This window comes from Seriola lalandi, unplaced genomic scaffold (assembly GCF_002814215.2).
Source record: "Seriola lalandi dorsalis isolate HSWRI2012SDOR001 ecotype SW California unplaced genomic scaffold, Sedor1 jcf7180002054270, whole genome shotgun sequence".
NCBI classification, from domain to species: domain Eukaryota; kingdom Metazoa; phylum Chordata; class Actinopteri; order Carangiformes; family Carangidae; genus Seriola; species Seriola lalandi.
Genome location: NW_019524823.1, coordinates 210,830 through 237,808, shown reverse-complemented (window position 1 = coordinate 237,808; position 26,979 = coordinate 210,830). Strand labels below are relative to the sequence as shown.

Here is a 26,979-nt window from a genome sequence, read left to right as displayed (position 1 = left end):
CAGAGAGAGAGAGAGAGAGGGAGACGTGGTGAGAGAGGGATCTGCTGTACTTTCTTCCAGGGCTTGTGAACCATATGTTCAGCCCTGGGACACAATAAACAACACAAGGGGCTCAGCAAGGGACGCAGCAACGCGCCGACACATGGGGAGCAGGCGGCAAACTGCGTGCGGGGGTCAGGGCAACACTGTCACAGTCCAGCGTTAAGAAGCAAGGAGCCAAGTTAAGTTTAATTAAGAGCTTCAGTTCAGACGGGTGCATGTTCAGCTAGGATATCAGTCAACTGCAGGACTATTGACAAACTGTCCGATGATGTTAGTACTCATTATTTAACCATAAGTAAATGAGATATAAATGACTCAGCAAAGGCAGAGTCTAGCTCTACTTTTCAGGGACCGGTGCTGCCAATGCATTCTTGAATCCATTAAAGCTAATAAATGAGATTTATTGGCACCATGGTCAGGTTAAAGACCGCCTGTCACACAACAGCTTGTCCTATGATCACTTTGACATTTTAGGAAATACACTCATTTACTTTCTGGCAGCGTTAGATCGATACCACTCTCATGTATGTACAGTAAATATGTAGCTACAACCCGAAACTGATTGGATCAATGTGGCACAGGACAAACGGGGAAGCTAGCCAAGAAACAGCCTGGCGTATTATCATCAGAGAGAGTCAGATGAGCTGTTTGCCCACGTTTCCAGTCCTCTGTGCTGAGCTAAGCTAACCAGCTGCTAGTTGTAGCTTCGTATTTCATGCACAGACACGAAAGTGAGCGAGCGTATTTCCCATACTATGTCGTGCTAAAAGAGATCATGTGCATGTACACAAGCGCAGCTTTGCAGCAGAGTTCAGTTTTAAAATTAAAAGTATGCCAAGCACATCCAGAAGATTCAGAGGTAAAGTGAAAAACAGAGAGTGAGCACTGAAGCAAAGGAACAATCCCCTGAGATCTCTGTAAAAAAAAAAAAAAAAAAAAAAAAAAGAGGTGGATGATGGAGAAAGCACAAGCAGAGAGAGAGAGGGGAGAGGTATAGTGAAAGAGAGAGAGAGAGTTTGCCTCCAGCCTCAGCACAGAGGAGGATCAAAGGTTTGTGCTCTGCATCTCAATGGACATCCAGTCACCAATACTGATGAGCCAGGGCGTGTGATGCTCCATTCACAGGGTTTCTATCTTATGGGTAAACAAGTGGTCACTGCATGAAAATCAATAGGCATCTTTTGGCCCCATGTTATTCGGCTGCAACGTTATAGGCCTCATGGAAATCAAAATTCAAAGTGAGGTTTGTTTAAGGCTAAAACTAACAGAAACCAGAAGGTAAAAAAAAAAAACCGTTGGCAGTTTTATCAGTATCGAGGACTGACACGACTGTGATCTTTACTCTGGGTGTACCTGCACATTTATCACATCTGCAGCGTTATCACACCTTCACCGGATAAAATTCAAAACTAGAATTTTTTTTTTTTTTTACTTTTGCATTTAATCATCCCTGCGCTGTTTGTGGCATTCGAGTCAAGTCTTAAATGCAACATGCTCGTCGTTATTAATTAAAGCATGTTTACCAATAGCACTCTAAAGCATGTATCTGTGTTTTATAGCTGCAGCTGTGTTTCGTGTGCACAAATCCTGACGGCGTCTGCGCTACATAATGCAAACTCACGTTCAATTTAAGCTGCTACAGTAACAGAGAGAGGTTCAGAAACACACTGCACAGCTTGGAATGATCACTGTATTCTGCACAATGGCTGGGACTGTCCTGTGTACAGGCAGGTAAATATGCAATCACTGTGGGAATGTTTACCAGAACACTACTTTGTGCTGGTGGGTGCCCATTGGGGGGCTTAAATCCATTTTTTTTTTGAGTCCATCAATATCAAACAGCTTATAATATGGATAATTTTAAGTCAAATAATTCTGGCAATTATTTTGATTTTTATTTGTGCTTGAGTTTAGAAATGTTTTGTAAAATTGGATTAGAAATCCAAAAGACAAAAGTTTGCATTCAGAAATAAAAAAGTAAATAAGAGTCAACTCAATACTTCCGCAGCCATTCAATGCGTTCAGCGTTGTTTTAAGGAGAAGGACAGCAAAGGGCACATTACATGATTCTTGCCTACTTTGTATTTCACTGCATTGACCCCTTTAACCTGCCTGGTTGAAACATCATACCAACTGTTACTATAATGATCAGAGGATTTGTCACAGATTATGTACAGGAATTCTTTTAATAGTCCTTGTATGTAAACAGTGTAAATACACTTTGTGAATGTGGTTGTGTTGTTCAGTTTAAGCTATCCCACACATCCTGGAAAAATGGGAATCTGCAGTGTGACCTGTTCTACACAGACATATCTTCCTCAGTTATTAATGTTTCATATGGAAGATAAACACAGTCTAAAGAGCTGTGTTATTTTACCTGGGGGAGAATATTTTTGTGTGGTGTTTGCTGTTTTCATACCTTCCTTATCAGATGACATAAAAACAAAGGAATCTTTCACTGTTTCATCAATGACATTTTTAACTAAAAAGTCAGTGTAGATTTCACACTGTGAATGATTCAGAATGAATTGATTCTGCAAATTGAAAAATAAATAAAGTAATAAATAAAACTGACAAATACAGTTCATCACATTGTTTCCGTTTCTGCTTGTATTAGAACCTACATAATGTCTACATCCACGTTTTTTTAAATGCTGTAATAATCTTGAAAAAATATGATTTTATTCCCTTAACCACCGACGGTAATGAAGATTTCAGCATTACCTCTCATTAGTGTGCGTTTGTCTATCGCAGATGGTTGTAAATCCTCTGACGATACACTCATGACCTCCAGTGGGACTCTGTCCTTTTAACTTGAGAGCCTATTAATTGTCTGCAATTATCCTTTGCAAGTGTGGCATCTGTCAGAAGCATCTCTTCTCTTCCCACATGGATACAAATGCCATAGTGGTAAAGGTTGACTGCGACATTCACTATTTATTGCACAGTAGGGCTTGTACAGTCCAAATTTGCCATCACAGATCTAAAAAAAAAAAAAAAGAACATGTCTGCTTCACCAAACCTCATCCCATGTTTTTGAAGGGCAAGATTTTACTTTTGTTGAAAAAACAGCTTGTATACAGGAAACTAATGCAGACAGTGCGTTGTCCTGGTTCTATGGATGGAAAAACTATATAATGAGACATTTGTAAACTAGCTTGTTTCATTACCTTGTGTTTTAAGTGTGCTGTTCTGTAACATTGGGGGAATCATCCACAGTTCCCTTCTGTGCATTCAAAATCTTTAAAGTTTAGTGCAAATTTGAAGAAACAAAATTACAGAAACAATAAACTAAGGAACTTATAAGGCAACAATTATAAATATATCAAAAATAGTCATTAGAGAACTATCTTTGTTACAAAAAAGGTACAAAAGTTTTGTCCTGTACCAGTGAGAGCGACATATTTTTCAGTTCCTCTACTGATTTCACAGCCTTGTATCCCAGCTGGTGAAGTACTTTTTGACACACAGTCTGTGTGTATTCTACCATGTCATAAGACAGTTTCAAACGCCAACTCTCCGCATTAGCTGCTGAATCCCTCACTGTACCAAACTTGTGTTTTGCTGAGGGCTCGTTGCTGCCCCGAGTATTTGCATGTATCCAGTCTTCCACGTTTTTATCCATAGGCAGCCCCAGATAGTCGTAGATCTCCTTTGTCTTTTGAAGTGGATTTCTTGCCAAATCCTCATAGCGAACCAACATGTATTTCCCTTTCAGCCAGTAGGGATGGCTGAGACCGGTTGAAACAGAACTGAGAAAGTCTTCGCAGACAACTGTAAGCTGACTCAAGTCTAGATTATAGGGCCGTCTCCCTGTGGCCCTCCAAATACGCCACAGACGATAGGTATCCCTGAAGGTCTCGATCCGTGATGACAGGATACCACGCGGGTCTCTGACGAGTTGAATCACCTTGATATTCAGCCGTGGGTCTTCCACCAAAGCGCGTAGATCTCCAATCTCCGGCACGCGAACAATTTTGATCGCCACGTGCCGCTTCTCCCGGCACGCCTCTGTCGCTAAGGTCATGTTTAGAGTCGCACATTTCTTAACACAGTCCCCTTCCTCCACGTTAACATCAGTGGGACCGAAGGCATCGCACACAGGCTGCTGGCACAATGCTCGGCTGGCACCACGGCGGAACAGTTTATCCGTGGTGTGGTTTGTGGGTGTCGGTTTGATGTAGCTCTCCAGGAAATAGAGGTCACAACCGTACAGGCTGCGCAGCAGGTCCCGACTGGCGCCCAGCATCACGCGGCGGTCCGCAGCATTGCGGCTGTGCGACAGACGTGGGATCAGAGTGGTCTGAACATGATAAAGAGGCTCAAACAGGTAGAATACCTCCTGGTGCTGGTTGAGCAGCTGGCCAACGAAGGAGGAGCCGCTACGGGTGGTGGCCAGGACCAGGATGTGCGTTTTACGCGTGGCATTGATGGAAAAGTAAGGGTAGTCATCGCAGCCTCCACCGCCTGCAGCTCCCCGCTCAAAGGGAGGTTCTGTCTCTTGGCCTCCCAGACCACAGTTCTGGGGACTGGGCAACGGGCACAGCTGGAAAGGCTTGGAGGTGAGTGTCCGGATGGCCGTGTACTGGATGGCAATGGAGGCCAAGGCCAGCAGAATCACTGCCTTCCAGGAACATTGCATGGCTGAACCACTTCATTTAGATACAGCGGTCCATGCCAGGTCCTCCCTGTGAACAAAGAATTTTTTGTCTTTTTATTCTCAGGAATGATTTTATTTTGTTTTTTTTAGTTCAGGTCTGTGAATATGTTAAACACACAAAATATCACAGGGCAGATCAGTTTGTCTGACGCTACAGTGACTGTGGAGAGAGGAGAGAACGTTACAATACAATATGAATATATAATGTAGCCTGGTGAATATATCAATTAGCAGTGGGACAACTTGCATTGTGTTGAGGGTGAGTCATCAGTGGGTTGATAATGAGCTCTATGTGGGCAATATTTTATTAACGACAGGTGCCAAAAGGCTAAATTCTCATTCACTTTGTTCCTCATGTTGAGGGCAGGATTTAAGATGAACTGTAAACTGAATAAGAACAGAACAGGAGCGGTCCTTAGTAAAGGGTGGTGTGGCCATGAGAGAGAATCATGTGACTTAAATCATTCAATTTGTCTCAGTTTCTCCTCCCGGTGCTACAGCCTAATTTCTGAAAATTAAAATAGATTAAGACGAGAGTTCTGAGCCCCGAACTTTTGGTTGCTTTCCAATCAGCTGACACTGACTGCCAAAAAAACATGCACAGCAGTCTGAGAGCCCAGACCAGAGTGGAGTGGAAGCATAAAACAGACTGTATACAGTGTCTAAAAATGGCAAGACACATTATTTTGTTTGGAGCGATGTTTTTAAAATAGCTTTTACCTGATTATTAGACACTCTCTATGTGACTTTATGAGTTCAAAATGCACCAAAAGTTATATATTCATAATGAGAGACATATAATACTTCACTATACTGCAGCACACCCCATATTCACCCTGGCTCTGTCTTCTCCATCACGTCTGCATCTAATTCAAGGACCTTGTTTGGCCTGATTGGAGAGTCTAAGCATTGTGCTGTGCTCCACTTGTTTATCAGGAAAGGAAAAAAAAAAAGTCTTATCCAGCAGCAGAAAGGTAAACATTAGTTTAAAGCTTCACTTCCAATGTCATGTCAAGGGGAAATGATGCTGCAAGTGAAGAATTAGATAATCACAGAGAAGATCCGTCCCATTCAGGAGCTGATTTTTCTTTGAAAAGAAAAAAACAAAAAACATCACTGCAGCATCAGACTGTATTCTGGGGCCTTGATACAGCTTAGAGCTTTTTTTATGCTGTATGGAAAATAAAGGCTCACCATCATCACTTCAGAAGCCATGCGTGAGACTTGTAAGGTCTCAAAAAAAAGAGGAAAAAAAAGAAGAAGAATTGATGCATGTAAGGTGTCTCTTGTGACTCCATGTGGAGAATGTGGAGGTACTTTAAATACAAATGAGAATAAAAATAAAATAAAAGGAACTGCTCCAAAAAATAAAAAATAAAAAAACCCTCTTTCCCCCTCTGCATAGACAGACTTCAGCCTGACAATGTTGACGGTTTGCTTTATACTCTGACAATACAAAATACTGACTTATGTGGCCACCGACGGCAACACAGGCGACTTATGTTCTACAGACAGCATCAATGCTTTCTGTGTCATAGGCATTTTGAATGAAAAAAAGAAAAGAAAAAAGCCGACTATAATACACTGCAGCGGGAAAGGTTAGGAGATTTTCCGCGATGCAGACATCCTCACCACTGCTGCGATAAGACAACACAGAACAAATGAACGCATCCCACCCAGCCGCAAGTCTTCAAAACATGACTGTACGGAATAAAGCCTCCTATTTAAGAGGGTAAATGGTAATATTATGGGACAAATTCACACTTGTTATACCGTTGTACCTTGTTGGTAGTTGTAGTATTCTCATGATGCGCTGTACGTCCATGAATCGCAGCAGCTTTCCCTTTTAGTCCTCAAACGTTTCCCACCGTGCGCTTCTTCTCGGGTGTTGGGGAGAGAATAACTGCGCCGGGCAGAGCCGTATTTCCCATGTAACGGTGATGGTGCGAGTTGGGTAGAAGTGAACCGGCTGGCTTCAGATACAGGCAGAAAAAGGAGGAGAAAAAAAAAGTGGTGGAGTAACGTTGAAGCGGTTGTATTACTGTTGTTGTTGTTATTATTGTTGTTATTAAGGAGCCGGGGCGGTGAGGCTGGACTGGCCGAGGGAAAGCGAAGCGACAGCCGGGCTTCCCCTCAAATGATGCGCAGCGGCTGCGAGTGTGTGAGGTACACAAGGACCGACTGTCTGGACCACCCCAGACCCCTCCCCCTTTCCACCTGCCTCTCTCTCCCCTTCTCTCTCTCTCTCTCCTCCCTCTCTCTCACACACACAAACACACACACATCATCCTCAGTCGCTTGCCTGCCACATCACACACTCAAACCTCCCCCCCTTCCTCCCCCTCCTCCTCTTCCTCCTCATACACACAAGCATATCAGCTCTTTCCACCCAACCCAGTGATTCCACCAACATTTTTTTATATATATTTGAATAGTTTCAGCATGTTTGATTGTTTTCCATGAAACTATATTAAGATTGTTTTTTTTTTGTTTTTTGTTTTTTCATGAGAGCCTCCTGCAGGTTATTTCAGCTCACCACCAGTCTTAGCAGGCTGCATGTTATCCACACCTGGCTGATTCTACTTAGAGGAAGATCCGGTTTGAGGGATTTCGTGGCAGTCAAGTCTCTCCTCTGACTTTAACGTGAACTCGTCACATCAACATTACCGCCTCGGGCTCTGTGATTCTGCTAAGCCCTGTCTCCAGGGCATCTGCAGCCCAGTCACTGATACTGGAGTGGGTGGGCCGGTATAATGAACAGGATATGAGGGTGCAAAGTAACACGCAGGCTGTCTGACAGGAAGCGAGACAAAGACATCTTTGGAGAATGAGTGAAGGACAAACAGTGGAGCTGTAAATCCATGTATTTACAGCTTATTAACATCTTCAGAGACTTTGCAGATTTTTGTTAAAACACTAACATCTATAATCACTGATAATCAACTTTTGCAGTTGGCTCAATAGAAAGTGAGAAACCTGTGACCCTTATTATCAATGACTTATTAACATTTACAACTGAAGACTTGATGGTTCACAAGAGGAGTCTTACCCTTAATGACTCAAAAACCAGAGGGATTTCTCACAACCTGGCAACCCAACAGCTGTTCCCATTAATATCTTCAAACTGATCTATAAAGAATTAATAGATGATTTGTTAACGACTAATAAGGTCATTACGTTACACATAAGTCCTTTAGAAAGGAGGACATTAATGTGACTGACTTATAGAATTCTCTATGGTGTTTTTTTTGTTTTTGCCATTTTAGTTTTTGTCTTTCCATCATGAAAGATTTATTGTCACTGCTGAGTAACAATTCTCTCAAATGTCAACATCCCTAGAAAAGCCATCATGTTTTCAATTTGACTACTTAGCATTGTGGAGTTGTAAAAGGGTTTCAAAAACCGAAAGGGTCACAGAATGTTAAATTGTCAATGAAATGAAATTTAAGTTACTCAACAGGCTTCTTTTTTTTTTTTTTACATCACAATAGTAAAGATAGAGCCCATGAGATGTAGTCAGGCTTTGCTTTCAGGGGGGAACTGGACCGTTTTGAGGAACTTGTGAATCCAGCAGACGGGCTATCATGACGGAACCCCGAGGGAATTGGTTCCCGCATTTCGATGGCAGAGGTAGTGAGATTCATCCCGAGATGCTGGAGATGCTCTGGATGTTGACGAGCTGACATGTCACCAATTCCATTTCACACAGGTGCTGAACAGCCGTGTGACGCCAACCTGACTCTGTCAATGAAAAGAAGCAGCAGCTTTTTTTTTTAAACTGTATTCTGAAGTAGCCACTGGTGTGGCGGCAGTATATAGACTATATCTTCCCCAAATGCCTTTGCAACTAGTTTAATAAATATTTAGGTATAAATATAATATAAAATAGCAATAAAATAATGAAAACTACACGTAAAAGTATCAGCGCAGGTTTTATCATTGTACAGTAAAAACCTCAAAATTTAGTGATTTTAATTTTTGGTACTTAAGATAAATAAACAATAAAAAAAACATTATATTGTCTGAAAGTAAAAGTAAAAGTACTTATTATGAGGGATGGCTTCTGTCAGAATGTTGTTTCATTATATTAGTTTATTAATATTATTATTATTATTACAGATTCATTTTAACATGTAACCAGCATTTTAACATTTAAGCTTCTCAAGGTGAAGAATTGTAAACACTGCTGGATCATTTGTACTGTGCATTATGATTTTTAAGATTATAATGTTTTGTATGTAAAACCTTAATCCACAAAGAAATACATGGTAACTACAACTCTCAAAGGAGCTATTTATAAGTTTTACTATTGCTACATAGTTAGCATTAGCATTAGCAGCTGTTTACTTCCCAGTTTAGAAGAAACATTGCGAGTTTGGAATCTACCGCCGTCTCCAGCGTCGGAAAGCAACATCAGTGTTAACTCTTGTCGCGTCTTTTCTTCTACCGAAGTTAGCATGCTAACCAGCTAGCCCCTGCCCATCCTGTCACTTTCCATGACTCACTGCAGTCTCCAATCTGAAGGGCGTATTATATCCTCTTGCATTATAAAGACATTAATGGCCCAAGCTCTTGTCAAGTGATAATCACCATCACCCGCTCCCGGCAAGAGACCACACTGGCAGCAGAGAAAAAGTACAAAGTAAAATTTCTCTCTGAAATGTAGCGAAGTAAAAGTATAAAGTAAGACTCAAAACAGTACAACAGCACAATTTCTTCTTCTCTACCTCTCATTTACCAAGTGTCACAGACTATTCCCTGGGTGACGTATATACATACTGCTCACTTGTAGAGGTGGGGGGCACTATCAAAGGAAATGGTCTGCCCCAGCAGGTCTTCGATTGCATCTCTCTTTGTGCCTGCTTACAGTCACATTTATTTGCCCTTTCCCGCACGCTCTGAAGTTGCTCGGGTATTGTCTTAACCTTGCAGATGAAAGGCCCCTCGGATGAGTTTGTAGCAGTGCCACAGGGATGCCGGTGAGGCAGCAGCCATGCAGCTCTGATTCCATAGCTGTCCCCTGAGCGTTGATGTCAATGAACCCAGCTTGTGGAAGTCTAGTCAAGGGACGCGCTCCCAGACTGAAAGGGGGGCATCTGCTGCAGTGCGATAGCCTTTCAGCACATTATCAAGTAATAAAGAGTATTCTTCTTGACCACGATACAAAAGGACTTGTAATAGATTCATAACACACCGGAATAAATAAAGTGTGTGTGTAGGGGTGGGGGTGTTGGTGGGGGTGGTGGTGGTTGCTGGCTTTGTTCTTCTCTACCCGTCATCTTAGTGCCAGTATGCACATGCTGACAGAAGCTGGGTTTTTTGTGTGTGGCATTTTTTCTTTCACAACTCGGAACTCGCACAAGGATCGTCTTGTTCTTATTTCAAAAAACAAAAAAAACAAAACAGGAAGAGGCAGAACACAGTATCTCAAAGTATGAAAAACTTGTGTGTGAAGAGAGGTTCCTCTAACCACACATTTTACAAGTATGTGTGTTTTAACACATATTTCATCATGTATTCTTCCACTGGATGAACACATTTTTCCAATGCTGAGCTTAAGAAAACAATTTTACATTATATTCAAATTTACATTACACATTTTGGAGAGACAGACAGTACCAGACTGATCATGAGGGACCACGGTCGTTAACTGAGCTGTACATAATAATAATCTACGTATGCACATTAACATTCTTGGCTATTGCAAAGGAAACTGAATCCAAAATTCAAATACCATCAATTATCTCTCTCATGTTGTCACTTGTGTTACAGTAAACTGTGTCTTGTAAAACAACGAACATTTCTCCTTAACATGTTCTGAATATAGCAACGTTTGAATGTTAACGCAGTAATACATTCACACAAAATTGTTCTTAAAGCACAACACTGAGGATTCTGCTCCATAATATTTTGTATGAGAACTTTAGTCTTTTATATTCTCATTGCAAACCGCACAGTTGACAAGGTCACGAATGCACTAGTTGGATGTTGAGCAGGATGTGAGCCCTAATACAGCGTGGGTGTCTCTGATGGCGTTAAACCCTGTAGGTTTAACTTGGCAAAATCATCCAAAGCCAAGTTAACCCTACAAAAATGTACTGTAAGTATATACTAGCTGGTGAGGTAACATTATGACCCGAGCTGCAGCTGGCTGACTACTGCAGCTTTGCATGGTGAAGCTGGTTCTTCTTGAATTTCATCAAACAAGCCAATCAATAGTATTGAAGCTGAGCATCGATTTGTCTAAAAGCAATTCAATCATTCTCGTGATTCAAGCTTTGAGGGAAAGCAGAGAGCTGTAGTCCAGTGAGCCGACGGGCTTTCAGTGTGCACTCTGTGTGAGCCTCCACTGTAGAAGCACACAGCTTTCCTCTGACCTCTCAGTTCTCTGGCTGTGTGCAACTTTGTCAACTACCTGCTTAACAGTAAAAACACTAACATGTCATAGAATTATGACTTGTAAAATGATGAGTTAATGAATAGTTGAGCACAAGGACCACTAATTGGTGTATACTGAAGGTTTCCTCTAGAAAAAAAAAAATCCCTGTGGGTGTTTGATTAATTGATTATGTTTGTTACTTTCAGTCTCATTTCAGTCATTCTGTCCAATCTAGCCATGTGCTGTTACAGAGTTAATTAAATTTTGTTTTTTTTGATGTTTGTAATTGTGGTTTCCAATTACACTGCCACTAAATTACATGGCTATTTTGTGATTTGGATGATGCCATTACCGTATGTTTTGGGAGCCAGATCAAAATGTTCTAATTGCTGCTTGCGTTAGGAAACGGAGGGTTTTGTAAGTGCCTTCATTGGAATGTCACTCATTTGCCAAAGAACTACACTCAGTTGGTAGATTCTCCTTTTTCTTTCTCAGCGCAGCACCTTGCCAGTTGCCAGTTTGTCATGCATTTTGGTGCTGATGAAGAGAATAGGTATTGGGTTACTGTTTGGTATTCACCACAAACAAGAACTGGCCAATCTGCATCCCCTACACTGAATATGTAAGTGACCTGAAAAAGCTCCCATCTCGTCAGTTCTCCAGCAGCAATGCTCCTGCTGTATGCAGGACCATCCTGTTGGTCCCTCAGGATGGGCTTTATGCAGTGTAAACCCACAGAGCTTTGGCTGTCAGTCTGCTGTACTGGCTCCTTTGTCAAAGGTCTCCTTAATCAAATAGACAAAAAATATCCCGTCTCTCCATGCATCCATATGTATGGGGTCCCCGATTTGATAAACGACCTCATAGGCTTACAGTAATAACAGTATGACATTTGAAACATACCCACAGTGGTTGCATACACACACACACACACACACACACACACACACACACACACACACAGGTAGACACAGATAAACCATATGCAGCTGCAATGAAGATCTTGAGCCAGTTTGTCACTTGAGTTTCTACCTTTCTCAGGTGATTATCTGAGGCTAAACAAATTATCTTTATGAAAGAATACAAACCTTTCCTGTTTGAAAAGCATTGTGAAATAAGATCAAATCTAATAAAAATTTTAACAATGTGGTTCAGTAAAAATTTTCAGCTGAGGTAATGCAATTAATGATTTATATGTTGCATAAATGATGATTTTGCAAACCTTTGTGTTATTAATTCCTTTTATTCTCAAAAGGGTCAAATAAATGTATCTCTCCTAAACCTTTGAGTGTCTCTGCATGTGTATATGTGGGTAATCAAAAGCAGGGACACAAATCTGTTCACTCAAATTGAGTAACCACAAAAGTAAAACCATGATATTTTAGTATCAAGACCTTGCGTTAGAAAAGTTTAAGTTAAGGGTCTGGGTTATGCATGCAGCCAAAATGCCTCCAGGAAAAGAAAATTGATACTAAGCAATAGGATGTGCACAGTAGGATGTGCAACTTTCCATTTTACTATTTTTGGAAAGCACTTCTATAGAAAGTTTGCCTGGATGTTGCAATAATATTGTAATATAAAGAAAATTTTGGGCATGTGGCCTCCTATGATTCACACTGGCATCAAGCAACACAAACATCTGGAAGAATCCGCAGGACATCTGGCAATCAGAGACCCCCCTTCAATATCATCAATTAATGCTCTCAAACCACAAAAAACTTAAAGTGATGTCTGCACATTTCTGCATCATGACTGAATTGAAAGCAGGACCCTGGCCACGTGCCAAGATATTCATTATCACAACTCCTGCATACTTTCATTACAACTCTGATACCTCGCTTAAATATCCTCCACAGTCCCACACGACCAGGCATTTAAGTCAACCCAAAATTTGGAATTACTGTAGTGTCTCCGTGAGCCCCATTCCATCCGTCACCAGTAGCACCGCTGCTACAGAGACAGACACCCCCACCTCCTGTAACCAGCAGATATACACTGTAATAATGCTAATGCAATACAAACTCCACTGCCAGCAGCAGATTAACGAGAGCTTCAGATGAGTAGGGCACATCTTTATCCTTATCCTGTGCCCTTAATCATTTGGTGTGCTCAGCGCTGGATGGTTGGCTGGCTGGTGGACTACAGCTGTTGGCCGGATGGCCAGCTGATAGCAGGTGGAGCAAACGGTAAACTGGGGTAGTGCTCAACCTTTCAAAATAAACTGCAAGGTATTGGTTTGGGCTTGTTACAGTTAAGGAATACAGAAACAGAACTTTTCAGCATTTCCCCACCTTAACATTTTCTTAGCTGATATTGAATAAACTATTCAGTATTTCACAAGAAGTGAGTCAATATTATGTTTGTTCTGATGAGGAACATCTAGTATATGCTTGATACACTTATGCTACACTTTGAAAGACTTCACAAATGTCAAAACCCACTTTTAGATTACCCACTTCCATGGCAATTTGTATTTTTTATTTGACCACAATCTGAACTGCAGCAATTCCAATATTTGAGTTTGGAGATTTAGTTTCTCCTGAAAATTCAGCTTTTTGTATTAATATAAAAGAGGGAATAAAAGCCTGTAAACATATTTTGAGTTCTTTCCCTTAAAGTGTGGCTTGTGATGCCCATCATGATAACAACAGAAATAGCAGATTTCGGGAAATATGGTCATTTGCATTCTTACAAAGAGTAACATGTCTGTATGTTAAGTATGCAGATAGATCCTAGAAGCAGTTTATTTAGCTTAGTGTAACCTTCAGAAACAGAGTTTCATTATTTTTTGATTTCGCTTAAAAATTGATCATTTTGTTTTTCCTGCTGCTTCCTGGTTCACGGGGCTAGGATTGTTTGTTTGTTTGATTTATGTGCCTGCCAAGTTTATTCTATTGTCATTGTTCAACTAACGCACAAACGAACAACTAGTGTAAGGAGAAAGCAAGCCCCGCCCCCTTTCAGGTAGCAGTGCGGTAGTACTCACTCAGCCAAACAGCAGAGCGGCATACGCAGGACGAATCAGAGTAGTAAATTAAAGTAAAGTAAATCTCTGTTGGTTTATTGCTCACAAGTCGGTTATAACCATTTAAGAAAAAGTGTTTGGAAGAGATACCGGAAGTAACTGAGACGCCCAGAAGCCGGTTGATGTGGTTTTACTGTATTTCGACCGTCTTGGCGAGTTCATGTTCAGCAAAGCTAATGTAGCTAACGGCGCTGGCCTGTGTTGACGTCGTCACGCTGCGTACAAGAGTGTATGTGTGTGTGTGTCTGTTTGCAAGCTAGCTAATGTGCTACACGCAAAATACAATGGTTACTGTCGTGACATGTTAAAAGCTTTATGATTCATTAAAGTGGCGCATATTTCACTGTTAGCATGAAGAAAATGAATGTGAACCGAAGCTGTATTGTTTGTTTTGTAATTAATTAGGTATTTTACATGTGATATCATTACTATCCAGTAAAACAAGGTTGGGGGGAAAAAAGTGTTCAGTACCAGTGTAAGTAAAGTTTTAAAATGTTTGAAGATAAAACTGTGACCTTAATCAAGATTTTAAGGTGTGAAAGAGATTTCATATTAAATTGTATTTCAGTTCATAAATTAAGGACAAGCACTTAACAATTCATGGTTAAGATCTGTAATCAGAGTTGAAGGTTTAAAAGAGCTAGTTATCATAGTTGCATGGTTAAAAGCTAAAAACAGTTAATAATTTATTTAACATGGATTAAAGACATTGCATAAAATGATGAGAGTTGAAGCTACTACTGTCACAGAACTATGTTATAAATATAATATCTATAGTGTTTTCTGAGAATATAGATTTAATCTACGATATGGCCATAAGTGATTGTAATTTTATGACTGTATAAAATAAGGGTTTTATATTGTTATGCAGGGTAGGGTTTTGACATCGCCGGAAACCCCTTGGACTCTGGAAAATGGACATGGGATTTTCTCCCCCGACGAGGGAGATGGCGAGCCAGTGAGAGATCTGATTGTGTCTTCCATCGGAGAGGGAAAACTATTCCTTCCTCATTGTTCAAGTTCACCGGTGTGGTAGGATTTGTTAAAACTTTATCCTGATTTTGACTTACTACAAATAGGATGCACCCAGAAAAAAAAAAGACTCTTACAGGAACTTGAATAAACTCTTTTCAGTCTTCAGTCCATGACTACCTGGTTAGCATGCTAATGATTAATACAAACGCTAACATTGGCGTTGCTTTGGCATAGTGTTTCTTCTAGAATGGTAGGTTGACAGCTGTTAATGCTAACGCTGGCTATATAGCAATAACAAAACTTAGGAATAGCACATGTGTATGTATGTAAATTGTGTACATACAGGGAATTTGACTCCAGTTAGCATTGCTATGAGACGCTTACATAGTAATTGAACATAGAAATGAACATTATAATGATCAAATAATATATAATATATTAATGAATATAATATATTAATTAACAAATAAAGCTTGTGCTATTACCATTTGTGGCCACAGTGGCCGCTGTTCAGTAAAAGATACATAAACAAAGACACAGACAGAAGTGAGTAAGGATTCAATCTTATCTAACCCTTAGTAAGAAAATAAATAAACATATTTTCCAGAATGTTCCTAAAGTTTTGAATGGATAGTGACATAATTCATTATGTCGGTAGACTGGATTTGTTCATTCACCCACATACTGTAGGGAGAAGTTTTGGCTCAAAGACACTTAGGCTACTCCTCATGTTGTGACATGGAAAGTTTGAAATCCTCATACAACAAATTAAATATGTACAACTTTTCTGAAATCATTTTAAAGTGCACATTTTCTTCATTGGCAGCAAGCGCGAGTTATCAGTCTGTCATGGAACCACGTACCTCAATGAATCGCTCAGCTCCTCTGACTGGCATGCAATATGCTCGTGGGATGCCTCATTTACGTGTGACAGACATCCTAAATGCTAGATTAGAGAACCGTGCCTTATCTAAAAGAACTAAAAGGGAATGAAAAGCTCTCCGGTTAAATCATTCTGTCCCTGCAGAGTACCCATCAAACCCCCTTATTTTTTATCTTATATACTGACAGACTAGGAGATTATGTGTAATTATGGAGATAAGAGAAATTAAAGGGCTCTGTTCTTATTGACCTGCCTAATGCAGTGGACTAAAATCTGGGTCCCTGAAAGCCCTGTTTGCGAGTGGCAGATGTGCATTATCATGACATATTTTGAGAGATGATTTAAATCAGCATGTTTTTTTTCTTTCTATCTGGCACTGGCTCGACTTTCAGCAAATGAAATGATGAACAGGCGAAACACCTCAGGTGGAACATGAGTTAGTGTTCAGGAAAGCCAGGATCGCAGAGATATAAGATTCTCCATGCAATAAATGAAAGTCTGCTTGATAATACTGCATTTCTCTAATTTGATTCACCGTTTAAGCAAATAAGGGCATAAGAACACAACTAGATGGTGAGGACACGATGGCACATCATTATTGGTTCTGCAGTTTTCTTGATTACCTGCAGGCATAGTATATATTTAATTTTCTCAGCAATACTTCCTGCCCATATATCTAAAAAGGAAATTGTTTTATACAGTACATATAAGTATAGGCATTCGCGGGTTGCGGGGAAAAGTGATTCATTATGTATACTTTGTTTCAGGGAGCCCAGATAAAGGCTCCATCAAGAATGTTACATGTCTGCAAAACACATACAAAGCCTATTACAGCCTACTCATGAAGACCGTTTTTCCAGAACAATTGTCAATAGCATGAAAACAATTGTCAGTAGGATCATCTCGTGCTATTGTCAGGGCTGACCCACATTTTTGTTTGTTGCCATGGTAATCAACGCCAAAAAATCGCTATTTGAATATTCTCACTGGGCTCCTTTGGAAAGGAAGGAGGGCAACACACTGCTCAACATAAAACAGTACACATGACTGTACTTAAGAAGTGCGTAGGTTGATGTGATTGCTATTGCTTTCACCTCATATTTAAAGTTTTTTCTTATTTTTTCTTTTGGAGATAAATTTCAGTTTCATCTTTCTCTCATTATCCAAATGACAAAATGTCTATGATAGAAACACTTTGAGCCAGAAACGTTGTCCATTCTTAATGCACATGCACTAAAAGCTTTAAAAGCCATGAGATAGTCATTAATATCGTATAGTGTCAAACTATGATACACCGTGCCCCTAAAACCTTGGAAGAATTCTTGCATGTTTCCGTTCCCATCAGAAACAGAAATTCATGACAAAGAGCTGCAGGCCTTGATAATTCATAATGCTCTGTAGTACAAATGCTTACCTTGGATGAAATAATTGACCGGGAGATGGCAATAGGCAACACGCATTTTGAATAAAAGTTTTAAGTGGAGAAACCCAGATGAAACAGAACATCAGACTGAGGTGAACTACAAGTGCTACAGGTCTGCACTGAATTGAGTGGCTCGTTGAATTATAGCCACGTCGGTGAGAGACACTTGCATCAAGGAATTGTCAATTCATAGTAAATGATTATACAGTTAGCTTTGGCAGAAATGACTGTGCTGTTTCAGAATCGGAGAATAGATTCTGCTGACAGAATAATCCACTCAGTAAACATGCATGGGCATACATTTAGGAGGAGGTTGGGGTTGTGACAGAAGCTGAAGCAGTAAAGCACATGGGCATGAGTGTACACCTGCACTGCATATGACTGGATGTTACTGGCAGCACAGCTGTGTGAAGGATTCTGCAAAGACCTAATACCAAACAGGCAGTACAAGCACGACGTCTGTGCTTTAGCTGAATGCTAAGCTTAATTCTCTCACTTACAGCTAGCCATTTGCTAACCGTTGTCAGCTGCTTTAGTTTATTTTTCTTTCTTTTCTCTAGCTCATACGTGTGATGTAAACCGGCCCGATTCCAGCTTCTTTGAAATTATCTTAAAATGGTCAGTGACTGGATCAGAAGACAAAGAATTAGAGTTGTGAAATTATATTACAAATAGCTCAACAGTTCTACAGTGCATCCGTACAATTTAAGTCTATGTTTGACTGATTGATGACTGATATTTTCTAGATGGCCTTTCAATTAAATTGATTTACATTAGTGGTTCTCAAACTGTGGGGTGGGCCCCCCCTGAGGGGCATAGAGACAGTACAAGTGGGTTGTGGATGACCAGGGGAAAAACTGTGTTGAAACGTTAGGAACACACTAATATGGCCTTAGTTTCTCTATCTGACCCATCGGAGCGTCTTCTGAAATATGACTCTAATGATTACAACAATAAACACAGTTTATTTTATGGAATGGTTTGGTTAGGTTTAGGCACAAAAACATCTTGGTTGGAAATAGGGGAAATAGCTTGGGGTAAATTAAAGTATTTTGTTAAGGTAACAGGACCTGCGTCGTCACAGTTACTATAATAAAGAAGCAGTTGAGGTTGTGGAACAGTCATATTTGAAAGAAACAACATGACTGTTGGTTTGAAGTGGAAAGTGAATAGTGGTCTCCTGTGTCAAATAAGTGCAATTAAAGTTTGCTGAATGTCCTTCAGTTGGTTGAAAAGAAACATTAATGAAGTGTTTGAGATTATCTTGTATACACATTTTTACCGTACGAGTTATTCACAAACTTTATAATAATGTCTAGCCCCGACTAAATGATAGTGACCTTAGTTGACAGAGAGTTGAAAGAAAAAAAAAGGTTTAAAAGGAAATCATACAACTCTTACTGCTTTAGATGTTTTTTTTACTTAAACTGAATTCCATTGCTGCGAGTGTTAGTAAAGATTGCTTTGTGCTGACCCAGATATGCCATGAGACATTCCTTCACAAGTTCACAGCTGTGAACACAGTGAGACAACTTATCTACATAACATTTAATATACTCTAAGTGTTGGACGTGAACAGCATAACTATATAGTTATTCTGATTTGTGTAGGATCCTCAGTGTTCAATGCTTTCATCCATAAAGCTAGATAAGTAAAGGACATTCACGCAGACATTCATTTTGACATCTTCTATGTCTCAGACACGAAAACAGGAAGCTCAGGGGGAGAGAAAAGGAGAATAAGGCCTAACATCAGGAAAGCGGCTCAGTTATTTGCTCTTAAAAAAAGGGTATGTAAAATGTATGATTATGTTTCATTTTCCACAGATTCTTGATTTTTTTTTCTTGTCATATTCTTCAAAAAGGCAATTTTTTAACTTAGAAAACCACTCTCTGAATTCTTACTGCTGAAGTCTCAGGTAAACGAAATCTAACTAATCTACATTAGACGCTCTGCCATCGTCAGCTTGTGAACTTTACTGTCTGCTTGCAGCATCGCGCTTAGTATGGAGGAACAAAGGCACAGATCAGAGAACTCAGTCAACTTTGCTTTTTGAACAGCAAAATTATTTTACTTGTACTCTTCACACACAGACACACACACACACACACACACACACACACACACACACACACACACACACCTAACCCCTTGCGCTAACCTAAACCTTTAATTCTAACCTGAACCCTAAAACCAAGTCCTAACCCTCAAACTGCCATTTAAACGTGTGGGGTCCCTACAAAGCTGACAGACCCCACAAGTATAGTGGACTACCGGTTCTCGGACCCCACGCATATCGTAAAACAACATGACTAACTCTTTCAAAAATCTAAAACACAAAAGGCACAGTCCTGATCCAAGTGTGGGCAGAGTGCACAGGGATGGAAAGGAAAGTGATTTGTATCAGCTATAGCTGGGGTTGGGGGGGGGGGGGCTGATTCAGGTGTCCGATAGCTGCCACCAGCTCTTTGGTCCTCTCTGTTTCACACAAATATGTGACAGCCCCCTCCTCCTCCAAATAAAAAAAAAAAAATCCTTTCATTGAATAGCTGGGACCGGGATGAAAAGGAATGAGGTCGAGGAGGGGTTAAGAGGAGGGAGGGACTGTACACAGACATGAATCCAAGACGCAGACGGCGTTTTACCCAATCCTTGCCCAGAGCAAGCTCCCCTTTCACCCAACAACCTCTTTCTGTAAAGCTTCCAGCGCTCCCCCCTTTGCCCAGCCCATTTGATGCTCTTAACCCCTCCTTCCTCTGGGGAAACCATTCAGATCAGCAGCAGCAGCAGCATGAATGTGAGGATGTGCAGGGGTGGCTACTCCAAGTATATCATTTACATGTGTAGGGAGCACCCATCCACAAGATACAGCCTATAGGATCTGTGTTTTCTTGTCCTCCTCATTCAGTGTCACTTTAATGCTGAAAAGAGATCCTTGGGCTTCTCTTTATATGAATAATCCTTGTGTGTTTAGTTTAGTCAGTGATGAAAGGAGGCTGTGTTTGAATGCCTGCCCCATAAAGCAGTCGGATGGTGAAATAAAAGGATGTTTATACATCAGCTACTAGACAAAGGTTGAAGAAAATGTTTTTAATTGCAGACAAGGTTGAAAATAAGCGAGAACACAATGGAATGCTATCCAAGCGGTGAAAGCCTGAACGATTATTCAGGTTATATTTGAAAAATCAAGTGCAGGGCTGTTGTAAAGTGTTGGTAAATTGATAGATATTTCAGACAGCAAATTGAAGGCATGGCGGAGCACACTGCTCCTTAGTCTTCAGTCATTTCCATACATATGCAGATGATATATTGCTTTATGTCTACTTATCTTAACCCAAACCTGGAGAAAATGGGTGGAAAATTGCACAAATAGATACAAATAAATAATCAACTAAAATGGCAGTCAGTAGAGACCATACAAGGCCAAACAATAGTATATAGTTCTGTGAGATCCAGATTATAATCTGGATTTTTAAAAAACACTTGACGAAAGTGATGAAAAAAAAAAATCATGGATCTGCTCCTTAAACCGGATCAGCAGCAACATGTTATGGGTTACTTCCCACGCCCCATCCCTCCACCAAGTTTAGTGCAAATCGGTTCAGCACAAAAAAACAAACCAACAACTACATAAACATAACCTCTCCGGCTGAAGTAATAAATACATTCAACCATCAGTGATGTAAGCGGCCGTTTGTTTTTCTCATGTTCTAAAATCTAAAATGTTGTTCAGCATTGATCCATAGATGAGGCTGAAAAATTTGACTTGATTCTAGGTTATGAGAATCCTGACACCAAGCCTGATATCACCGCACTAACAGAGAGGTCGAACTAGCTGCCATTATATTTACAGCATAGGTTGAGCTCATTTTCAAGGCTGTCCATATTTCACTCCGTTTCTCATCTCTGATCCGCTGGGGTACATTGCACTTGAAAGACCTAAAACCGGGTTTACTTGAGGCAGAGTTCTCCTGCAAAAACATACGGCGCTCATTGCGCATAAGCAACGCATGAAACAGTCAATGCCTATTGAATATAACTGAAAAAAGACATTTTTCACTGTCTGTTCAGGACCCAAGGTGAGTCTTTTCTGAAGGAGAAATTATGTTCTGGACTCTGGACAGAGTAGATACACTCATATTTACTTACACATAGAGGTATAGACTCTTCATTTCACCTGAGCAGTTGTTTGGACTGCTGAAGGAATGTGAAGCATCTGGGGAGAACCCACACATATATGGCCCTGGCACTTTTTAGATTACCTCTTAGCTATAAAAAAAATGTCAGAGAATGTTATTATCAAAGCAACTTTTACAATTTATCAAAAATAATTAGCCTACTGTGTTTTCATAAACCCTATCCGTCTTATATTGGCCTCCAGATACATCGCGCTGTAGGAACAGGCTGGTACTTACTGTATGTAACTGCCCTCAACTGTTTCTCATTTTGACTATCATTATGCGGTGAGTGCTCATCCAGATTTCTTTCCCTTGCAAATAATATTTTCCTTCTATATATTTCCTCTTGCCATTGTATGGTGCTATTATTTCCATTTGCTGCTATGGCAACATTGCTGGACCAAATCAGTAACAGCAAACATCCCGAAGCAGTTTAACTATTACAGCTGCAGGGGGAGGACGAGATTTAAAATCAGTCTTATACATCAACGTGAAATTAAGTGATTTACCTTGAACACACCTCCACAGAAACTCCATTATGTCATTGCATGGGTTCTATAACAAGTACATTTTTTATATTTAAACCAATCAATTTCTCCAATTAATCACCTGTAAAATAATGCCCTGATGCCATGTACCTTGTGTTTATTGCTAATACTCAGTTGGAAATCCTACCTTCTCACCATGAGCATTGTTAGCATGACATTAGTGCTGTGCCTATAAGTAAAGCAGTAGTGGAGCTGCTAGACTTGTTTATTTCTGGTGTGTCACCATTATTGCTCCAGTGGCAGAGCTGCTTAGTGCTGCTTGAGCCAGTGGTTTCCTGTGGATGGAGCGGTGATGCTGATCCAAAACTACAAAGCCTGGATTTTACACATCACTGCGGTGCAAGAGCAGCATCAACATTTCCAGAGACAAAGTATTAATCTGAATTTTACATTAATTATAAAAAATGATAATATGTCAGTACTAAGCATTGACTACATACCACACAGTGGGGGCAGATAAGATCATGTGTGACATGCTCTAAGAAATGTAACTGCTCTTCATTGAACTGACTTACTGAACCCAACAACCAGAGGTCTGCTCTTGAGTGGCACCTTCGAAAGGATTTTTTTGTGTCTACCTGCGGGTGTCATTTCTACGGTTACCTGCACTCTCAAGTGAAGGTGAAAACAAATACCACAGAAATTTGGAAATCTGTGAAGTTTATTTTAAGTAAACTGAGTGCTGCTGTCTGGGTGGCCATTACTCAACTATTTGCTGACTCAATGCTAAAAGGCTACATGAGGGAGTTTTTGCTGGTGAGTGTGTGTGTTCTTAAGGAAAAGCATGTGTGGGAAAATCCTTTATTGTGCATGCACAAATAGACAAACACTCACTGTAACACAATGCTGCATAGTTTGTTTACAAGTTTAATTTAAGGATAAAGTGCTTCTGTAACTTCTGCTCACTTAGTATTGTTGTTTCAGGTTTGTTAAAGCTGTTTGTTGATAACAGTGAAACATTGTTTTTCTCCAACATTCAGGAGTCATGGCTGTACACTTACTAATACTACTAAACTGTAGTTTTTCAGCTTGCTGGAGTGTGAAAAACACTCGTAACCTTTTAACCTTTCTTTTTTAAACTCTCCTCACATGCGGATTGCTGGTTCTCTAGAGTGTAAATCCTCTGAGTCCTTGCTTGGCATTTTCTATGTGCAGGCATTATACACTACTGGAACATGTGCTACACATGTTTCAGTCTAAATGTGCTCGGGGCTGATATTCAACATCTGTCAGTCATGTTCATTTGCCTTGGGTGAACGCAGTCTTATCTGGATGTCTGGTGGTTGAACTGATAAAAAAATATATAAATGAAGGGTGTTAATTAGCATAGTTAACTTAATGAAGAACATCTAGTCGGCTGGTTTGTTTTTTTTTTTTGTTTTTTTTCTTCTTCTTCCCCATGGCAGATTTACACTCGATCCTCAGCATGTCTGTTTGCTTTGATGGGTAAAAAAATCCTGTCTCAGCTTTTTCTAAGCAACTTTGGAATCTCTCCACTGCACTCCTGAAGCTTTTTTAAAAACACCCCCACGCACACACACACTGTGTCACTTTAATTTTTCCATCTGCTCTCAGCTCCTGCTCCTTTGTGCACACTGCACTGTCCCTTCAGGGCTACTTTACATCAAACATTTACAAGTGGATGATTTTAAAGTGGCAACCACTTACAAAAAAAATGTCACTCTGGTCTGCAACTTTATGAAACTGGCAAATTTATGCTGAAGCAACAAAACTCTGGTACTTCATTATGTCTCCCACAATTACTGTGTTGATGTTTGGATATTTGCATTTAGCATCTCTTATGCACTGTTTATATGTAAATAACAAATAATAATGGCAGTGACAGCATGTTGCTTTCTGTTGCATTGCTGCTGAAATGCCACAAAAGCAATAAGCCATGCAGGTCAAGCACAAACGTGCTGAAAACTGAAAAAAAAAAATGGAGATGGAGCATATTTTTGTTCATATCTACAGGAGCAGTTTTTTGAAGAACTTCTGTCACCTTTAATTTGCAGGAAAATACACTAACTTTCAAGACAGCATCTCACCCAGAGAGTGATAACTCTGTGCTATTCAGCAACAGACAAGATCAATACATAATACTGTATCTGCAACCAAAGCAGCGTTACACATTTGTTTTTCCACCACCCTTCAGACAGCAGCACAGGATGACACAGGATACACTGTTTATTTAGAACATTTGTTAGAAGAATTTTTAGTCAGCTTTGATCCATCCAAGCACACTAATGGGTGTGGTTAGATGCCCTGCTTTTTAGGGTCACTTTGTCTTACTGTCTTTTGGTTTTGGTTTTGACCTTCTTCTGGCTGGTGGCTCGTTTTCCTCCTCCCTCCTTTTCTTTCCCTTTTCTTTCCTCTATAATATCACCCAGCTCATCATTCACCCCCACATTGATCTTCCTCTCAGCAGCTGCAGCAGCATCCTGGTAAAATGATCATGATATAAATAGCAACAAACAACATTTGAGTGTGGTTTTTTTTTTTTCAGTGTCCTGCCCACAGACGAAGTGAAAGGGGATTGGAACGAAAGGGATTAGAGTAAAAGTGGAATTTTTCTAACTGGCTCTCTGTTTTAGATGGTATGTGTGCCAATCACTGCCCATCATGCCCTGCCTCAACATTAATATTGGTCAGTACAAAAATGTGAGCACACATATTAGGTGTAGCTCAGAGTACTCAGTGAAATAAACAAATCTTCTTCTACCCTAAAAGACACCTACTTTTGGATACAGCCATATTTAAAAGACGCATGTTACGAGAGTCTCGGAGGAGTAAGGCAGCAAACCCACCCGACCTCCAACCACAGCTGCTCCATTCTCAGCTGTGGTTTGCACAAGGACCCATTGAGGGCTCGGCAAAAAGACAAAGCATGTTATGTTGTCATGGGATAGATGGAATTCTTTATTTCATTAGTGATAATCTACTACGTTTTGTGGAACAGCACTGATAGATTTTCTGGCCTCTCAGGGGCAGCAGAAGAAGTTGACTGACATATTAGTGCCTTGTGACTTGGATATGGGATATGCGTTAGCAAAAAGTTGCCTATTTACATATCAGGCAACATTAATATTCATTTGTGGTTGTGTTTCTGGCCACCTTTTGGTTTGGCCTCGACTCACCGGCTAGTTGCCAATGTTGTCTGTCTGCTGTTTGGTGCTGGTCAGGTCACAGACCGATTTAGCTTCCTTAGCTGCTGGACACGGGCCTGTTCAGAGCGTTGAAGCTTAACCAGACAGTAAAGTTGTGGGCTAAAAACAATAAACTGAAACAATTTGCTGGGGGTTATAATACGCCCTCTGCGCAGTGCTGTGTCTTCAGATTGTAGGCTATGGAGCAATAGCAAAACTTAAATGGCTCTGTTGAGTAACTTTTAGTTGTCAGTGATTGAAGTTGTACGGCACTAAAGTGAAAATCAGTGAATCTAGGAAGAAATGATGACGCTTAAGGGAGGCAGTACATTTATTATTAGTAATATTTGTACCTTTGAGTAAAGACATGTACACTGTTGTCATGTCGATGTCACTGAGGGGCTCACAGTCCTCACATGATGCAAGTGTGTGGTTTCATTTACTGTTTGAAATCTGAATCTGGTGCAGGAGATCATACGAGGACAAAGGATAAATACTAACACTTTAATCTCCTGTTTTTAAGCTTTTTTTTTTTTCTCTGACTGGATGTTTGCCTACTAACAGAGAGATGACTCAGCTCTACTTTCTATACATACAGTTGAAAATACATCGCACCCTATATTCATGTTGTGTGTGAATAAAATTCATGTGAATGCTCCCTCAAGTTGGAACAGTAACTCGGAAATATGGCATCAATTTTTTGCTGAGTTGTTGATGTCATTTACGCAGAAACATGGAGGATGAGAGTAAATGTTTGGTTGATGGTGAGAATGGTGCAAATTCAATTAACTCTGGAAATGGGACCATCCAAGGAGCACATGAATGCAGCAACAAATTTCTTGCTATTGTAATTGAGGTGTGGCCATAAGTTCCTGAAAGGGAATGTGTGGGAGTTGTTTCCACTCCCTGTGAAAGGAAATAATTAAATATGGTGCCATCTCCTCACAGATGCCCTCTCTCCCTCCCACTCTTCATCATGACTACCATCCCGGGCATCTCTGAAAGCTGAACTGTCAGATATGGACTCAGGGGTCACCGGAGGCTTCAGGGCATCTCCACTGCAGGAATACAGAGAGCCTTGAAAAAGCAGCTGGCTACTCAATTCCTACTGGGCAAACCTGTTGATAGTGATCTTCACTTGAGAATAAGTCTTCTCTTCATTTCTGGCTTTCAGTGATAAGGAACAGGATATATTTTTTCCCCCCCTCTTTTTTTTCTGTGGAATAGTTTTGTGGTCAGCTGCTTTGAAAGGAGAATCTGGCAGCTGCTACTTTAAAGCACAGTATGTACTTTGCACACATGAAGATTTTTACTCATTAAATCATCACGTCCTAGGTGACATGATTGTAATAAGAGGTTTAGAGATAAGATTAGCTGTCCATACGTAAATGTGTGCTGGGACAGGCTCCAGCTCCACATAATCCTGAAATGACAGGATGGATGGACGGGAATAAAACTGGACAGCTGTTAAGTTATTCCACATGTGGACTGGACTTAATGACAAAGGAGAAACCACCTCTTAACTACTGTAGCTTCAGGTGGGCACTAATACGTTCGGCAGAGGTGGAAAAAGTACAGAAATTTTGTATTCAAGTAAAAGTACCAATACTTTGATGAAATATTACTCAAGTAGAAGTAAAAGTACTCATCTGAAAATGTACTCAAGTAAAAGTAAAAAGTAGTTCATTTGAAATGTACTTTAAGTAAAAGTTACTTAGTT

General features: G+C 40.3%; 1 protein-coding gene across 1 annotated transcript; it reads right to left on the bottom strand.

The window, feature by feature from the left end:
• Positions 1-2,209: 2,209 nt before the first annotated feature.
• Positions 2,210-6,827, bottom strand: LOC111654318 (carbohydrate sulfotransferase 1). Its single transcript, XM_023405281.2, has 2 exons — positions 6,484-6,827; positions 2,210-4,730 (listed from the first exon to the last, which is right to left on the bottom strand). Exon 2 carries the CDS (start codon positions 4,682-4,684, stop codon positions 3,398-3,400), a length of 1,287 nt encoding a protein of 428 aa, XP_023261049.1. The 5' UTR covers positions 4,685-4,730; positions 6,484-6,827; the 3' UTR covers positions 2,210-3,397.
• Positions 6,828-26,979: the final 20,152 nt, after the last annotated feature.